Source organism: Typopeltis vanoorti, chromosome 6, assembly GCF_054136105.1.
Source record: "Typopeltis vanoorti isolate ZY-2024b chromosome 6, IOZ_Tvanoo_1.0, whole genome shotgun sequence".
Taxonomy (NCBI): domain Eukaryota; kingdom Metazoa; phylum Arthropoda; class Arachnida; order Uropygi; family Thelyphonidae; genus Typopeltis; species Typopeltis vanoorti.
The window spans coordinates 50,529,093-50,547,305 of record NC_143554.1 but is presented as its reverse complement, the minus strand read 5'-3'; the positions used below and the strand labels follow the sequence as shown (position 1 = coordinate 50,547,305).

Sequence of the window (18,213 nt, the reverse complement as noted above, 5' to 3'; positions counted from 1 at the left end):
CAAGAAACTAGCAGATGGACAAATCAAACTAACAGTCTACCGCAAACCAACACACACCGGACACCACCTTCATTTCAAATCAACTCACCATATTTCCCAGAAGCTCAGCATAATACATATGCGCAAAAATAGAGCCACCAACATCATCTCAAGAATAAAAGGATCTCTATGATGAACTTACCCAAATATCAGAAACATTAAAAAAACAGTGGCTATCCAAGGAATTTAATTAACAGGATTCTTCATAGCAATCCTCTACAACAACAACCTACCACCATTCAATACAAATCTTCCATAGTTATTCCTTATGCAGGTACACTGTCGAAAAAGATCGCAAACCTTCTTAGGCCTTTCAACATCAGAGTTGCGTTCAAACCTGTAAAGACTGTCCACCACGTTGTAAGATTGCCAAAATGCTTTCTTCAAACATGCTGGAGTGTACAAATCCCATGCTTTTGTGGCCTATACTATATAGGGCAGACGTCGAGAAGTCTCGAAATCCAAAAAAAGAACATTATAGGTGATGTTAATAACAACAGAACAGACAATTCAGGTCTAGCCCATCATTTTGCGATTACAAACCACACCATTGAGTGGGACAGGAGCTCCATGCCTTATCTAGAAGAAGGCTTCCGTTGTAAAAATTTCAAGGAAGCCGTAATATTTCCTAGTCTTCCGTTCTGGAGAAAATCTTAACAGAAATCAGGGAATGATAATAGATGACATATGGAAAACCTTAATAAGATCGCTCAGTTTGCCAGAATTTCATTTCGCTCATAACTACAGAACTTGCTCACACAATATGCTTGTGACTAATACAACAAGCTCCATGTGTTTAATGTTATGTGTCTGTTTTGATTTTTTAATTTATATGATAGTGTTACTCCATTTTCATTGTACTAGCCACTTTGAGTTTTCTCTTACCATTATAAGCCCTGAAGAAGCTGAACAGCTCTGTTAGTGAAACTTGTTGGCATTGTATGTTTATAAATCACTGGCCATTAAAAATCATAATTTTTAATGGCCAGTAAAAATTATGATTAAACAAAATATAGTTTAATAGACTAGGACATTTGAAGGAGTCCTTTCTAATCTCTAAGTTGTGGAGATAGTGCCTTGAAGAGATATAAGCAAACAAGCTACTTATGTTAACTTAGGTGACTGGATTTTGCATAACTCATTTCTGCAACTCTAATTTTTATTATTATTCCTTTCCTTCATGCTTATACAGTGATCAGAATACATCATGAAAATTATGGAAACAACTACCGTGTTAGAGTAAAACTTTAGTTTAATATAAACCAAAACTTTATTATGTCCTCCATGGAGTTGGCACACTCATTGTGGGAGGTTCATTCAACTACAACATATTTATCATTTTATCTTGTCAAATGTCATCTCCTTCCAGGAGGTTGACTACGATGAGCTTCCACCGTGTGCAGTTTTGTGCTTCTCTTTTGCATTCTTCATAGGATAGAAAGGTCCAGTCCTTTATATTTTCCATCCAATTTGTTCTTTGTCTTCCTCTTCTTTTTCCTTGTATCATTCCTTCTAGAAATGTTTTTTGTAGGGATTCGTGCCTTAGTATGTGACCAAGGTAGGTGGCTTTCCTTTTCTTAATGGTTTTCAACAGATTCCTATCTTCTCCATTCATCTCTAATATTTCTAAATTAGTTTTTTTGGCAGTCCATGGGACTCTAAGAATTCTTCTGAGGATCCACATCTCAAAGACTTTTAGTTATTTTCACAATATTTTGATATTGTCCAGGTTTCTGCTCCATATAGCAGTATCGACCATACATAGCATTTGGACAGCCCAATTTTTGTTTTTATGTGAATTTCCCTTGAGGTCAGAATGTTTTTCATGATAATGAAGGTTGATCTAGCAAATTCTATTCATCTTAATATTTCCTTATCATACTTTCCATTCTCTGTAATTAGTTGACCCAAATATATATAACTCTACTTGATATATATAACTCTACTTGATCTAAAGTATTTCCTCTGATCTTAATATTTATATCGGGTATTTTCCCTTTTTCTCTTGTTACCAGTATGGTTTTGGATTTTTTGAAGTTGAAATTAAGTCCTTATTTTTCACTTAGCTTCAGCATCTCTTCTAGTAGGTTTTGAAGATCTTTTTTATTTTCAGCTAGCAGTACTGTATCATCTGCATATCTTAAGTTGTTTATACTCCTGCCTCCTATACTGACTTTTTTAAATTCTTCTAATTGCTGGAAGATATTTTCAGTATAGAGGTTGAACAATATTGGAGAAATAACACAGCCTTGTCTGACACCCTTCTTTACTGGGAATTCCTCTGAGATTTCTCCTGATATTTTTATTGAGGCAATTTGTTCCCAATATAGATTTATCAGTAATCTGGTATCTTTACCATTTACTCCTAAATTTCTGTTGCATTTGATTAGTTGTTCATGTTGTATATTGTCAAAGGCCTTTGTGTAATCAATAAAACATAAGTAGACTTCTTTCTGCTTCTCCAGATATCTTTCTATAATAGTTCTAATGTTGAAGAGTCCTTCTCTAGTTCCTTTATTTTCCTGGAAACCAGATTGAGTTTCATTAATTTCCATTTTGATTTTGTGTTTATTTCTTTCTAAGATGATATATAACATAACTTTTGCTATCTGATTGATCAGACTAATTGTTCTGTATTCTTCACATTTGATTGTCTTCAATTTTTTAGGTATTGGTAGGAAGAATGAATATTTATCATACTGAATCTTAAAATGCTTAATGCTCCCTGCATTGATGGCATATTTTGGTATCTTTACATAATGTGTTCCATTCACTGACAAGGTAAAAATCTACTCTTATCCCTCTTCGCCACACTCTTACATAACTTCTAGGGATATTCCCTGATTCTGGATTAATCCGATAAAATGCCTTCACTAATTACATCTCTCTCTCTCCCATATCACCTCTTTTCCTCCAATCCATCGAACTCTCCACTCCACATTTCTTCAACCCCTCTCTTTCCATAGCCTGCATTCCAGAGTCCTGGTATTGTCTTATTCACTTATCTCTGGATCGTCTCCAATGTTTTCACATAACATTTGCTTGTGATCTCTACGTTGATTGTTTATTATGTATTTTGTTTATATGTACTTGGTTTAATCAAATATATGTTGTTTTTCTTCACATAAGTGTCATTCATGGAATGCCAAAAATACTGGCAAAATTAAGGTTCTGTTTTAACTTTATTCATGTAACTGTTTTTTATTATTTTTTTAATTTCGTGTTTACTTCCATAGAAGTTGTGCAGCATTAGTGAGAAAGGACTGATTTTCACTGGTTACTTATAATTTTTAGGAGATTAGGCTGCTTTTTATAATACAAAACTATTTCTGTGAGACAGATACGTTATAATTTTCATAATGAGAGCAGGCTCTGCTTAATTGGTCAGACAATATACAACATCACCAGCAAAGTATTATAGCACTATGGTAAGGGGGATGCTGTTCTTTCAAACGTTCTGTATTTGAATCCAGGTTATCCTACAAGTACATAAGTGATATTTTAGCATGTGTCAAAGATTAGTTTAAACAAAACTATATACAGCTAACCCTCGTATAACATGGTACTTATACAACTTGGTTTCGATGTAACACGGTCTACAAATTGTAGTAACCCTTGTTCAATGCGGTTTCGATATAACACGGTCTAGAGATTGTAGTGAACCTTTATCTTTTCATATATTTTTCACTGCATGACTTAAAAATCAAATTTTATCTTCGTTAAATTTGCGGCTGCTCGTTTTGTGCATGTAGTTATAAGTAGTAAATTTATATTAGGGGAAATATCCTTTAACATGCATGTACATCAGTTGTTTACCGTGTTCATTGTTGAAAATTGTCTTCGTTTTCTGCCAGGAAGGTGCATTAAAAATCATAACTGTGTTAATCTCAAGCTTAGCCTTTATTTTCAGGTGGGTTAAATACAATATGTAATGCTTTTTTTATGTAAAAAATTTATTTTTATAATAATAGCCACTTAGAGGGCTTTTTGCAATATGGTTGAAAACGAAATTAGTGAATTAATTGATGGAGAAATAGATTTAAATGAGGAGGAACTGGTACAATTAATAGATGATGTCGAACCAAATGGTGAGGAAAGTTCTGCCGAAGATTCTGATTGTGATGAAACTAAAGAATTCAGTTTAAAGAAATTAGCAGAAGGATTGGACTTGGCAAGAAAGTTAGGAAGTTATTTTACGAATAGGAAAAGGAGTAGCCATAGTATTCAACACAAAATACGAGGCTAATCTTCTTGAATGGCAGTCAGTCTCAAGTACAGTAATGTGGGCAAATATGAGAATGGGGAACTGGACAATGAGATTTATTTGTGCCTATGATCCCACAGAAGGTTATACTAAGGTAGAAGTGGAGGAATTTTTTGAGGCTTTAGAAAAAGCAACTGACACAATGAAAAAGGAAAAGTTGGTCCTTATTGGGGATCTAAATAGCAGAGTAGGAAATGATTGTGAGACATACAAAAATATTTTGGGAAAATTTGGAGAAAAGAGCAAAGCTAATAACAATGGCAAATATCTGTTGGATTTCTGCTTAGGACATGGACTGGTTATTACTAACAGCATGTTCCAACATAAAAATGTGCACAAATTCACATGGAGAGAAGAGGCTAGGAATAAGAAAAGTCTCATTGACTATGTTATTGTTGTTAGTGATGTTTTCTCCCTGGTGCAGGACACTAGAGTGTACAGAGGATTTAAAATTGGAAGTGATCACTATTTAGTCTTGAGCAGGATAAAATTGAATTTCATATTGAAAAGAATAACATGTAAGAAAGTTTTAAAGCGAATAAAAGTTGAGCAGCTCAGATGTGAACTGTAGACTAAAATACACAAAGATTATTGAAGAAAAAATGAAAGAGTTTGAGAACAGGAATCAAACCTTGGAGATTCAGTGGCAAACTCTGAGGAAAACATTGATTGATTCTGGCAGAGAGGCATGTGGTGAGGTTGTCTGCAAGGATAAAAAAATCAGAACTCCCTGGTGGACACAGGAAGTTAAAGAGGCAGTGAAGGAAAAGAAAAAAGCATATCAAAAGTTCCTGTCAACTAAGTCAGCTTGTGCTCTTAGAGAATATAGAGACAAATGCAAGAATGCTAAACACTGTGTAAAACTAGCTAAACAAAAGTCATGGGAGGACTTTGGCAAGAACATAGAAAATAAATATCAAGAAGGTGGTAAAATATTCTGGAGGGTGTTGAAGAAGCTTAGGAATGGAGGAAAGAGTGCTGTAAAAGGAGTTAGAGCTGATAAAGGTGACATGAAAATTGGATTAAAAGATATCCTTGAAGTATGGAGTAATTACTTTGAAAAACTGCTAAATGAAACAAGCAGTCATGACAGCAGAATGGTAAAAAACACTGACCAGGCAAGCAGTCAGGAATACATATGCATACTAGAAGTAGAAAAAGCCATCAAAGGTTTGAAATGTGGAAAGATTCGACCAGAAATGCTGAAGTATGGTGGTATAAGAGTCTTACAGTGGCTGCACTACATAGTTCAGAAAGCTTGAACAGAGGGACGAATTCCTGATGATTGGAGTAGAGCTCTCATAGTACCCATATATAAAAAGGGAAATAAAACTGAATGTGAGAATTACAGAGGTATTTCCCTACTGATTGTTCCTGGCAAGATCTATGCAAGTATACTTGAGAAACGGTTGAGAAGAATTGTGGAAGAAAAGCTTGGTGAAGAACAAGCTGGATTCAGGCCAAACAGAGACTGTCAGGATCAGATCTTCACTTTACAACAAATAGTCGAGAAAGCATGGGAATATAACAAATATCTGTATTTAAGTTTTTTTGATTTGGAAAAGGCATATGACAAGGTGCCAAGAGAGAAGCTATTCAATACGCTACAGTTATATGGTGTCAATGGGGCATTATATCAAGCAATACTTAAGTCTTTATTTGAGTTGTAAGTCAGCAGTTAGAATTGAAGGAAGTACAGGAAGATGGTTTAATGTTAAATCTGGTGTGAGACAAGGATGTACATTATCCCCTCTGTTATTCATTATCTATATGGATCACGTTATGAAGGAAAGTGGTATTAAACATGAAATCAGAATTGGAGATGTTAATGTCAGCTCTTTGCTTTATGCGGATGATGTTATACTTCTAAATAAATCCGCTACAAGTCTGCAAGATTCTCTGACTAAATTGAATAGCTCTTGTAATAGATATGGTATGAAGGTCAGCAATAAAAAGACAAAGACAATGAAAATAGGCAGAATCATTGAAAATGTCAACTGTGTTGTGAATGGAGAACCTGTGGAACAAGTAAAACATTTCAGCTATTTAGGCACGATTTTTACTGAAGATGGTAAATTAAATATAGAAATAGACAACAGAATCAGCAAAGCTAGTATGGTGGAAAGTCAATTGAATAAATTCATATGGAATAAGAGAGAAATTAGTCGTAACACTAAATTAGCTGTATACAAGACAGTGTTCAAACCAGTTTTAACTTATGGATCTGAGAGCTGGGTCAGAAGTAAAACACTTGACCAAAGACTAGAGACTTCAGATATGAGAGTCCTGAGAAAGATTATAGGCGTGAACAGATGGCATCAATGGTAGTATCATATTAAAAACGAGGGTATTAGGAAAGAACTTGACATTGTCAGCATCCAGGAATGCGTTAGCAGAGCTAATCTCAGGTGGTACGGTCACCTGAACAGAATGGGCAAGGAAAGATTAGCAAAGCAAGTGTTCTCTGCCAGTTTGGCAGCAAAACGACCCAGAGGAAGACCAAGATATAGGTGGATTGATACGGTACAAAGTGCTTTAGACGATAGAAATATAAGAGCTGATAATATTGGAGTGTTGACAAGTAACAGACTGATTTGGAGGAAAATTGTAGATAGGAAATTAATAATGATGTAATTTTTTTCATGTAGTACTATCATATCCTGTACACCCCTTGAGGGTACATGGCAGGAATTTTATGATGATGATGAAATATTTTTTTGTTGGATCTGTCATTATTTAGATAATTAAAAAAAAAAAAAATACAATTCCGAAATATAACCTTACTTTTTTTATGTGATCCGAGTCTTGCATAATGCGATTTATATAACGCGACATTTCTATAGAACCTAACGTCCGCATTATATGAGGGTTAACTGTATATCTTAGATACCTAATATAGTACACATCAGATTTCATGATAAGCTGGCTTCAGTGATTAGTTTCAAAACATTACTCATAATATAAACTATCTGTATAGTTCATAAAATTAATCTTCAAGCCTTTATTTTTCTGCATTAGTTCATTCACTTTAAAATTGAGATGAAAAATAGCTGCTGTGCATTTAATGTATTTTTTTATTTGAAAATGTAGGTAATCCATTCAGTTATAAACTTTCTTCAAAATCCAGGAATTCTAATACTGAAAGAGACTTGAGAAGCTATCCATTAAATGAATGCAACTTACCATCAGTTAGCAGTTCTAACCAAATGAATTCAATTGAATTGCCAGTAAAAAAATTTAAAGACCTATTAATTTTAAAAAATGCAACAAGACATACAGAGCAGCCCTGTAATTCCAGAATACAGTTAAATTCTTATGTTGGTTTAAGCCATTCAAAAGAAAATATTCCAGGAAAAAGGAAACAACTAGCAAATACACCAGAAGAGGTAAGAGTGTCAATGTAATTTCCAAACTGTTAGCTGTATAGCACACAGGCTGAATATAGCATGTGGGCTATTTCAGCTGCTCTGGTAGCTCAAGTGCGAGAGAAAGAGGAAATTGATTATATATATAACTTTCTTGTATTATTGTAATTAAGATCTTGTGCAGAATAGAATTAACTGAAGTTTGTGATTATATTACAGCTACAGTAATATTTTGATTATGTATTTAGTTTGTTGGATCTTGCTTAGCTTAACTCAAATAAAAATTATTTGCTTTAATCAAAATCATATCCAGACTGTTATTATTTCCTAATCTGTACCATGAAGGAATGTGCAGAATGCATTGGTAGTCCAACAGCTTTAATGTTCATCATTTCCATCAAATTATCTATATTTATGGTTTTCCTCTAGATCTTCCTTGCCATTTTGGCTTTAGTTGACCGATTTTATTTAGGAATGTGTTAACTATGCTTAAATATTCCTGATACAGCAAATGATAATTATAGCAATATAAAAACCAGATAAGTATAGTAGTCACCAGACACATAGTACATTGTAATACAAGGTTTGCTATAATGAATTTAGGGTAAAAATATAACCATGCATTCCATTCCCTTGAAACAAAATAAAAATCAAGGAAAATAACACTAAAGCAATTGCCAAAATCATAGCAAAGAAAATTGCTAGAAATAGTACAAAAGAAATCATAGAAAATAGCACAAAGGAAATTGCAGGAAAATAAAAAAATATATATATATATACTGCAAGAAATAGAACAAAAGCATCACAGATAACAGAAGAAAAAAAAAATTGTGGGAAATCATATATTGACAGCAGGATTGGCAGGAACCATATATGAAGCACACAATATGTCAACATGAAAAAGTACAAATGCAAACAGTAATGGGTAACAAAGGAAAGAGCTAGAAGAGTGTGAAATTATCAGTTTGCTTCAGGATCAAAGCATAAATGGACTGCATGAAATAAAAGAGCAAAGGAAAGTCTTGATTAATTTTGATATATCTTTTAGAGAATGTTGAAGAAGCTTTATCAAAACTGATAATTTCTCAGTATCTTTGAGGGTGATGTCATAAAAGCAAGATTTAAAATGCGAAACATTTTAATTGAGTAAGGGGGAAGAGGACAGCCAAGAATGAGTCTGTTTAATTAAGCACACTTTACCCAACATTATATTCTGCATTTCTTCTCCAGATGTATTTGCATGAAATACATAAAAATATGTGAAGAAATTAAAGAGAATAGACAAGAAAACCTGATCAATTCTATTTCTTTTAATTGACAGTGATAGGAACCTGTATCAAAACTGATTATGATATCACTATCTTAGGATGATATCCTGGAGGCAAGATTTAAAATGCTGTGTTACTAATGATGGAGTGGTAGAAGAAATTGCTTGAGCTGAATATTTAGCTAGTTTCTATGTAGAGCAGCAGATGTTAATGACTATTGATTTGAGTTCAGTGATGTGTATATGCAGTGACACTATATGTATATTTGAATTTATTGCTGTGTTAATGTTGAGAGGCAAAGAGAAAAAAACATGGGTACTTGAAGTGGAGATAGACAAGATACATCACTCATACAAAGAAAATCCTGTCTCCATGACATGACATAGCTTGGACAGCGCTCTCACCACTTTGTGTCCTCCCTCCAGCCATTGTTTGGTAGTATAGTTGTCAGAAGGATTATGTGCCAACTGATCAGGAAGCCATCTAAATGTATTACCACCAGTTCACTCCCATAGATGCTGTCTGCCAGACTGTGGAACTGCTTTACTGTGGCACCACAGTGAACAGTCAGTATTATTACGAGTAATGCAATGGCTGTACACCTGCATGTCAGGAAAGAACTGTTCCACAACAACTCACAGGCAGTGCACGGGCATGACAATGTGCCCGTGCACTGTCTGTGAAGCAATTTCTGGCGTCAAAAATTTAATATCAGATTTCATGCCACTTTCTTTCATAATGCGATCCGTATAGATGATAAATAAGAGAGGAATTAATGTGCATCCTTGAATTACACCTGATTTCACATCGAACCCTCTTCCTGTATTTCCTCTTCCAAAAATTCTAACTGCTGATTTACAACTTAAATATAGAGTATGGGGGTGCTTAAGGGTCAAAGCTGTATAACTGAGAGGAGACCTCCACATAGCCTTTAAAGGAATGCGGAGACCCGACCAGGGCTTCTGACCTAATGTCCAATCCTCACCTTCTTGTGGTGCACCCTGTTGGGTATCTACTTGGATACTGAACGAACGAGGATGGGCTGGCAATTTGGGATTTAGCCGACCAAATTGTATTCTTATTGGTTAAACCAAAATATAGAATGATGGTACAACATGACAAAATTTCATGCTGGCTGGGACGTCGCCCGGTTAAACAAGGCCCCCGTTGTTTTCGGCGGGGAACCAGGGCGAACAGCGAAAAGTCAGCTACTGGAACAAATCTGAAAATAAACCCCAACTCAACATCACCAGAGTTAAAGATCGGTACTATCAACATAAGAAGCCTGAATGGCAAAGAAATGGAGCTAGCTGAGGAATTAGATAAGTACCAGATCGACATAATAGGGGTGACTGAAACAAAAAAAGACCAAAACTGGTGAGATCTTTCTGAGCAATAAATACAAAATGTTATATTCAGGCAATGACAATCAAGGAAAAGAAGGAGTAGCCATAGTATTCAACACCAAATACGAGGCTAATCTTCTTGAATGGCAGTCAGTCTCAAGTAGAGTAATGTGGGCAAATATGAGAATGGGGAACTGGACAATGAGACTTATTTGTGCCTATGGTCCCAGAGAAGGTTCTACTAAGATAAAGTGGAGGAATTTTTTGAGGCTTTAGAAAAAGCAACTGACACAATGAAAAATGAAAAGTTGATCCTTGTTAGGGATCTAAATAGCAGAGTTGGAAATGATTGTGAGACATACAAAAATATTTTGGGAAAATTTGGAGAAAAGAGCAAAGCTAATAATAATGGCAAATATCTGTTGGATTTCTGCTCAGGACATGGACTGGTTATTACTAACACCATGTTCCAACATAAAAATGTGCACAAATTCACATGGAGAGAAGAGGCTAGGAATAAGAAAAGTCTCATTGACTATGTTATTGTTTATAGTGATGTTTTCTCCCTGGTGCAGGACACCAGAGTGTACAGAGGATTTGAAATTGGAAGTGATCACAATTTAGTCTTGAGCAGGAGAAAATTGAATTTCATATTGAAAAGAATAACATGTAAGAAAGTTTTAAAGCGAATAAAAGTTGAGCAGCTCTCAGATGTGAACTGTAGACTAAAATACACAAAGATTATTGAAGAAAAAATGAAAGAGTTTGAGAACAGGAATCAAACCTTGGAGATTCAGTGGCAAACTCTGAAGAAAACATTGATTGATTCTGCCAGAGAGGCATGTGGTGAGGTTATCTGTAAGGATAAAAAAATCAGAACTCCCTGGTGGACACAGGAAGTTAAAGAGGCAGTGAAGGAAAAGAAGAAAGCATACCAAAAGTTCCTGTCAAATAAGTCAGCTTGTGCTCTTAGAGAATATAGAGACAAATGCAAGAATGCTAAACACTGTGTAAAACTAGTTAAACAAAAGTCATGGGAGGACTTTGGCAAGAATATAGAAAATAAATATCAAGAAGGTGGCAAAATATTCTGGAGGTTGTTGAAGAAGCTTAAGAATGGAGGAAAGAGTGCTGTAAAAGGAATTAGAGATGATAAAGGTGACATGAAAACGGGAGCAAAAGATATCCTTGAAGTATGGAGTAATTACTTTGAAAAACTGCTAAATGAAACAAGCAGTGATTACAGCACAGTGGTAAAAAACACTGACCAGGCATGCAGTCAGGAATACATATCCATACTAGAAATAGAAAAAGCCATCAAAGGCTTGAAATGTGGAAAGGCAGCAGGAGTAGATGATATTCGACCAGAAATGCTGAAGTATGGTGGTATAAGAGTCTTACAGTGGCTGCACTGCATAGTTCAGAAAGCCTGGACAGAGGGACGAATTCCCGATGATTGGAGTAGAGCTCTCATAGTACCCATATATGAAAAGGGAAATAAAACTGCATGTGAGAATTACAGAGGTATTTCCCTACTGAGTGTTCCTGGCAAGATCTATGCAAGTATACTTGAGAAACGGTTGAGAAGAATTGTGGAAGAAAAGCTTGGTGAAGAACAAACTGGATTCAGGCCAAATAGAGGCTGTCAGGATCAGATCTTCACTTTACGACAAATAGTCAAGAAAGCATGGGAATATAACAAAGATCTGTATTTAAGTTTTGTCGATCTGGAAAAGGCATATGACAAGGTGCCAAGAGAGAAGCTATTCAATACGCTTCAGTTATATGGTGTCAATGGGGCATTATATCAACCAATACTTAGTCTTTATTTGAGTTGTAAGTCAGCAGTTAGAATTGAAGGAAGTACAGGAAGATGGTTTAATGTTAAATCTGGTGTGAGACAAGGATATACATTATCCCCTCTGTTATTCATTATCTATATGGATCACATTATGAAGGAAAGTGGTATTAAACATGATATCAAAATTGGAGATGTTAATGTCAGCTCTTTGCTTTATGCAGACGATGTTATACTTCTAAATAAATCTGCTACATGTCTGCAAGATTCTCTGACTAAATTGAATAGCTGTTGTAATAGATATGGTATGAAGGTCAGCAATAAAAAGACAAAGACAATGAAAATAGGCAGAATCATTGAAAATGTCAACTGTGTTGTGAATGGAGAACCTGTGGAACAAGTAAAACATTTCAGCTATTTAGGCACGATTTTTACTGAAGATGGTAAATTAAATATAGAAATAGACAACAGAATCAGCAAAGCTGGTATGGTGGGAAGTCAATTGAATAAATTCATATGGAATAAGAGAGAAATCAGTCGGAACACTAAATTAGCTGTGTACAAGACAGTGTTCAAACCAGTTTTAACTTATGGATCTGAGAGCTCGGTCAGAAGTAAAACACTTGACCAAAGACTAGTCGTGAGAAAGATTATAGGCATGAACAGATGGCATCAATGGCAATATCATATTAAAAATGAGGATATTAGGAAAGAACTTGACATTGTCAGCATCCAGGAATGCATTAGCAGAGCTAATCTTAGGTGGTATGGTCACTTAAACAGAATGGGCGAGGAATGATTAGCAAAACAAGTGTTCTCTGCCAGGTTGGCAGCAAAACGACCCAGAGGAAGACCAAGATATAGGTCGATTGATACGGTACAAAATGCTTTAGACGATAGAAATATAAGATCTGATAATGTTGGAGTCTTGACAAGTAACAGACTGATTTGGAGGAAAATTGTAGTTAGGAAATTAATAATGATGTAATTTTTTTCATGTAGTACTATCATATCCTGTACACCCCTTGAGGGTACATGGCAGGAATTTGATGATGATGATGATGTGGAGTATGTATGTATTGTCCTGTTAATGTTCCATTTCCCTATACAACTGTAGCATTTTTTTAATAGCTTTTCTCTGGACACATTGCCCTATGCCTGTTCCATATCTACAAAATGTACATGCAGATCTTTGTCATATTCCCATGAATTTTTCAATTGTCGTAAAATGAAAATCTCATCCTCCTAACAAACCCTATTTGGCCTGAATCCAGTTTGCTCTTTCCTAGCATAAAGACATGGTGTCATTTTCCGCTCAAGACATTACCTCTCATTTGTACAATTGTCTACACCAAATGAATCCCATACTGACTCATCCTTGGAATAGCATTCCCATATTTAGAGCAGTGAAGCAGAAATCTTCCTTAAAAATTTTTTTTCCTGAAAGGGCAGTGTGTTAATATGACCACTATCTCACAGTATTTTGTTTCTGCCTTATGCCTCTTGTATAATTGTTTTCATCATTATCGTCAATGGGCTCACTGCCCATTGGTGTTGATGCCTCCTTCACTATCTTCTTCCACCTTTCTTTATCCAGTGCACAGTGTCGCAGTTTCTGTACACCCATTCCACACTGTCGTTTATGTCATTTATCCATTCTCTGTATGGTCTGTCTCTTCTGTTCACACCATCCATAATACCAAACATGAATGTCTTTATCTTCTGGTCCTCACTCATTCTGTAGATGTATCCAAATAATTGCAGCTTCCGTTTTATAATCTTCTGCATTAGATTCTCCTTTGGTTGTATCTTCTAATAGAGCTCTTCATTTGTGACTTTCTGTACCCATCCTATTCTTAGAATTTTCCTGTAACAAGTTCTTTCAAATGCAAAAATTCTTTTTCATGATTCCTTATTTATTACCCATGTTTCAGATCCATACTCTTACTCTTAGTAAGAGTACTCTAAGTACTCTTAGTTTTGTTTCCAGGTGGATCACTATCTTCTTTTTACTTTTCCAGATGTTATCCATGGCCTCAGATTTGTTCTTCCCTTTGCAAGCCTGGTCTTTATTTCTTTTTTTACAGTCCAAATCATATGTCATTTTACTTCCCAAATATGTGAATTGTTTCATGTTCTTCTCACCAAATAACATTGTCTTTGTTTTTTTCCAAGTTCATAATCAGTCCAAATATTTTCCCTTCCTCATTTAACAGTTTCAATGTTTTTTGTAGTTCTCTTTTGCCTTCTTCAATAATAACAATGTCATCTGCAAATCTCAGATTGTTAATTCTCATCCCATCCACTGATATTCCTTTTGCATCTTCCTTCATTTTATCTATTGCTCTTTCTAAATGTGCGATGAAAATGCTTGGTGATGTTGGGTCCCCCTGTCTAGTACCTCTGTTCATTTTAAACCATTTCCCCAAATCATCACCTATTCTAACTGCTGTAATTGCATTCTTATAAACATCTTTTAAATTAGCTATTAGTTTTCTGTCAAATGCCTTCTGAAAATCAACAAAGCAAGTATATGGGTTTTTGATTTTTTTCTCCTAGCTTTCTCTGCTATTAACTGCATTGTCAAAATCTGTTGAATTGTAGTTATATCTTTCCTATCCTGATTGCTCGTCAGCAAGGTATACTTCCAATTGTGTTCTCAATCTTTCTATCAATATCATCATCACCTTACCAAGATGACTTGTCAATGCAATTGTTCTATAAATTTTACATTCTAGCTTATTTCCTTTGTATAATGTCACTAATATCTATTTCACCCACTCCTCTGGCATTTTCCCTTCTTTCCATACCATATAACATAGTTTGTGCATTTCTGTAACCATACTTTCACCACCATATTTAATAATTTCTCCAGTGATGTTGTCATTACCAGGACTCTTAGTGGTTTAGCCGTCCTATTGCTTTTTCTACCTCTCCTCTTAAAATGTTCATATCATACTCATTACATGGTGGTGATATCTGCTTCAATTCTTCAGTCCGTTTCCCAGTGCTATCTAAATCTAATTTTTCTTCATATAACTCACTACAGTATCTTGTCCACTGCTGTACAATTTTATCTTTACTCATCAATACTTTGCCCTTTTCATCTTTAATTGTGGTCTGTTTTGGTTGCCACCTTCTATTAATGGTTCTAATCATTTTGTACACCTCCCTAGATTTTTGGCCTCTATAGTGCTATTCTATATTATTGCATTGGGCTTCTAACCATTTCATCTTATCCATTCTGACTGCTTTTTTCACCTCATTACACTTTCTTCTATATTGCTCCTCTATTTGTTCTGATGTATCCCTTTTTATCTTCAACATTCTTTTCTCCTGTACTAACTTCAGTGTTTCTTCAACTGCATCTTCTATTGCCTTCATTACTCCTTTCCCCTCTCAGATTCGATTTTTTTTTTCTTTGTCCACACTTTTAAGTTTCTCTTATAACACTGTTCTGTACCTTCTTCCTATTTCTGCTTCACTTATTCTTGCTGTATCTCTTTGTTTCTGATGATGGAGTTTAGATTTTCTTTTTAATTTCAACTTGATGTTTGCAATCACTAAACTATGACCCGAGTCTATATCCACTTCTTGAAAAGTCTGACACTGCTGTACTGATGTTATCCATCTTCTTTTAATAATAATCATATCGATCATGTTCTTGGTTTTCCCATCATTTGATTGCCACGTCCATTTTCTGCATTCTTTTTGTTGGAATCTTGTGTTACAGATCATCATCTCGTCGTCCACAGCAAATTCTAACATTTTTTCATCTCTTTCATTTCTTTTTCTGAAACGATATTTTTCCATGACGCTTTCCCAACCATCATTATCTATTCCAACTTTGGCATTCCAATCTCCTTCAATAATTAGAACATCTTGCTTTGGTATTATTTCTATTGTCTCTGTCAGATCTTTGTAAATTAAGTCAATATCCTCATCTGTGCTGTCAGATGTGGGTGCATATATCTCGACTATTGATATATTAAATGGTTTTGCTTGAAATCTTGCTACTATGATTCGTTCATTGACTGGTTTGTATCCTAACAGTGCCTCTCTAGCTCTTTTGTTAAGAAGGAAGCCAACTCCTGCTTCGTGCATGACACCAAGCACGAAGCAGGAGTTGGTGCTTGGTGTCATGATCCGACCATATGACTTCACATTCATTTATCTCTCCTGATGATGTCCATCGCATCTCTGCCCCTTCTAATATATCACACCAATATCTCTTAATTTCCTCTTGAAGTAGTTCTAGTTTTCCTGACGTGTTCCATTTAAAATAAAATTTATTATTATAATAAAATAATAATTTTATTATTATTGATTTATTGCCAGCCTGAATGACCATAAACATAGCTATGGATATTATGTACATGAAGTCTTTAAGCAGGAGATGAATTTCATTGCCAAGTAAGAAAACTAGTGCAATGCTTATTGAAGGCCTTAAGATGCATGTAGAAACCCTGTGTTTTGTATCTGGATATAGCAGTTTCTGAATTATGTAAAAAAATATAAAAAAAAAACCCTCTGCCCATCCACAGTGCACTAATGTACAATAAGCTTATTGTACATTAGCATGATAATGTTATGCTGTATATAACATTATCATGTTATGTTTTTTTGACATCCCTTCCCCTAACATTATTGTTCTAAGGTAAAGTTAAAAAAAAAAAAAAAAAAGGAAAAATGTAAGTTTGTGGCATTGTGCTTCACAGTTGAAAATGCAAGGCCACTTACATTACTTCATCTCTCCATCTGAGCCTATGTATATTCCCCTTCATGTAGAAGATGATATTGTTATACTCATATGGCTACCAACATCCATAGACAACAAAAAATCATACTTTTGTATGTCTCCATCAGATACTTTTAGTTGGTATTAACAACTAAAACCATGAATAGTAGCATCATCTATAGCATGATAATATTGGTAATTGTCATTTCAGGATTGAAATTAGCATAATCTGACGTTTCTTATCACAGAGACTAGGTAGTCTGTCACATCCAAGTACAGGCAGTCCTCGGTTTACGGCTTACTTCCATTCCTGAAAAATGGGCATAAACCGAATCGGCGTAAAACAAACCCATTTAATGGGAGGTACAAAGTTATGTTCCGCTCAGTCAGAAAATATGCACATGAAGTATGTGTAACATTATTATATTTAAAGCTTTGATAATACATTCATATATATGTGTTAAAATAAAATTATTAAAAACGAAAACAAAACCAAATTGTATCCAAAAAAATATGAAACTTAGAAAAGATATTACATATTTCTATGTTGAAGTTCTTGGTTTCTGATCACCTGCATTTTTTTTGAAAAAAAGTATCCAGTGTTAACTGCCTAGATTTTCTTTTTCTTTCTTTAAGGAGTTCAATATAAGGTCAAATAGATGCTATTACACTACTTTTTACGTCACACTCTGTTCCCAATCGTGGTCCATTTTGCAGAGTTCATCAGTCAATGTCTCTATGCTTGCAAGGATACGCTGTAAATCAGCCATTTTTATTATACAACGAAACCTGTGGAGAATTCATGACTAAACAAACACACATAATAACCAGTTAAGGTGCATGATTACAATGGAATCCCAATATGCTTGAATGTTGGGATTCCATTAGGATTCCATCCCAGTAGTGTGTTATAGAATTAAATTAAAATATAACCGGAGGAGAAAAAAAAATTTATTTTACTTAATTTTCTATGACAATTTCCCATACTTTAGGAATAGCAAGAACATCATTAAGGTTTAGATTTGATCTGTGAAGTAGGGCTTCAGCACTTTCTTTATATAAACGTTCATATTTATATAAAGATCTATGTAAAAGCTTGGTCTTTTCCCAATGGATCCTATGGTTTGGGTTTTCAACTCTGTGTTGTGTTGAGCGAGGCCAGGTTTCTGCAGTTTGATAAGATGGATATGGTCTTGATGTTCCGAAATGCGTTTATGAACAGATCTACCTGTCTGTCCATAGTAAGACAATTTACAGGAGCATGGAACCTCATACATGCCAGGTAGCATCAGAGGTGAGAGTTTGTCTTTAGGAGAAGGTAACAAGTTAAAGATCTGGTTGATGGGTTTGTAGGTAGTAGCAAGTTTGTATTCATAATTTTTGAAAACCGTTCAG

General features: G+C 34.9%; 1 protein-coding gene across 2 annotated transcripts in view; it reads left to right on the top strand.

The window, feature by feature from the left end:
* Window positions 1–18,213, top strand: part of LOC150105445 (sentrin-specific protease 1-like) — a 273,449-nt gene that overhangs the window by 67,596 nt on the left and 187,640 nt on the right. For both annotated transcript variants that reach the window (XM_090394820.1, XM_090394821.1), the window contains one exon: window positions 7,394–7,689. In XM_090394820.1, the coding sequence (XP_090250946.1) occupies window positions 7,394–7,689 (296 nt within the window). The remainder of the gene's footprint in view (window positions 1–7,393; window positions 7,690–18,213) is intronic.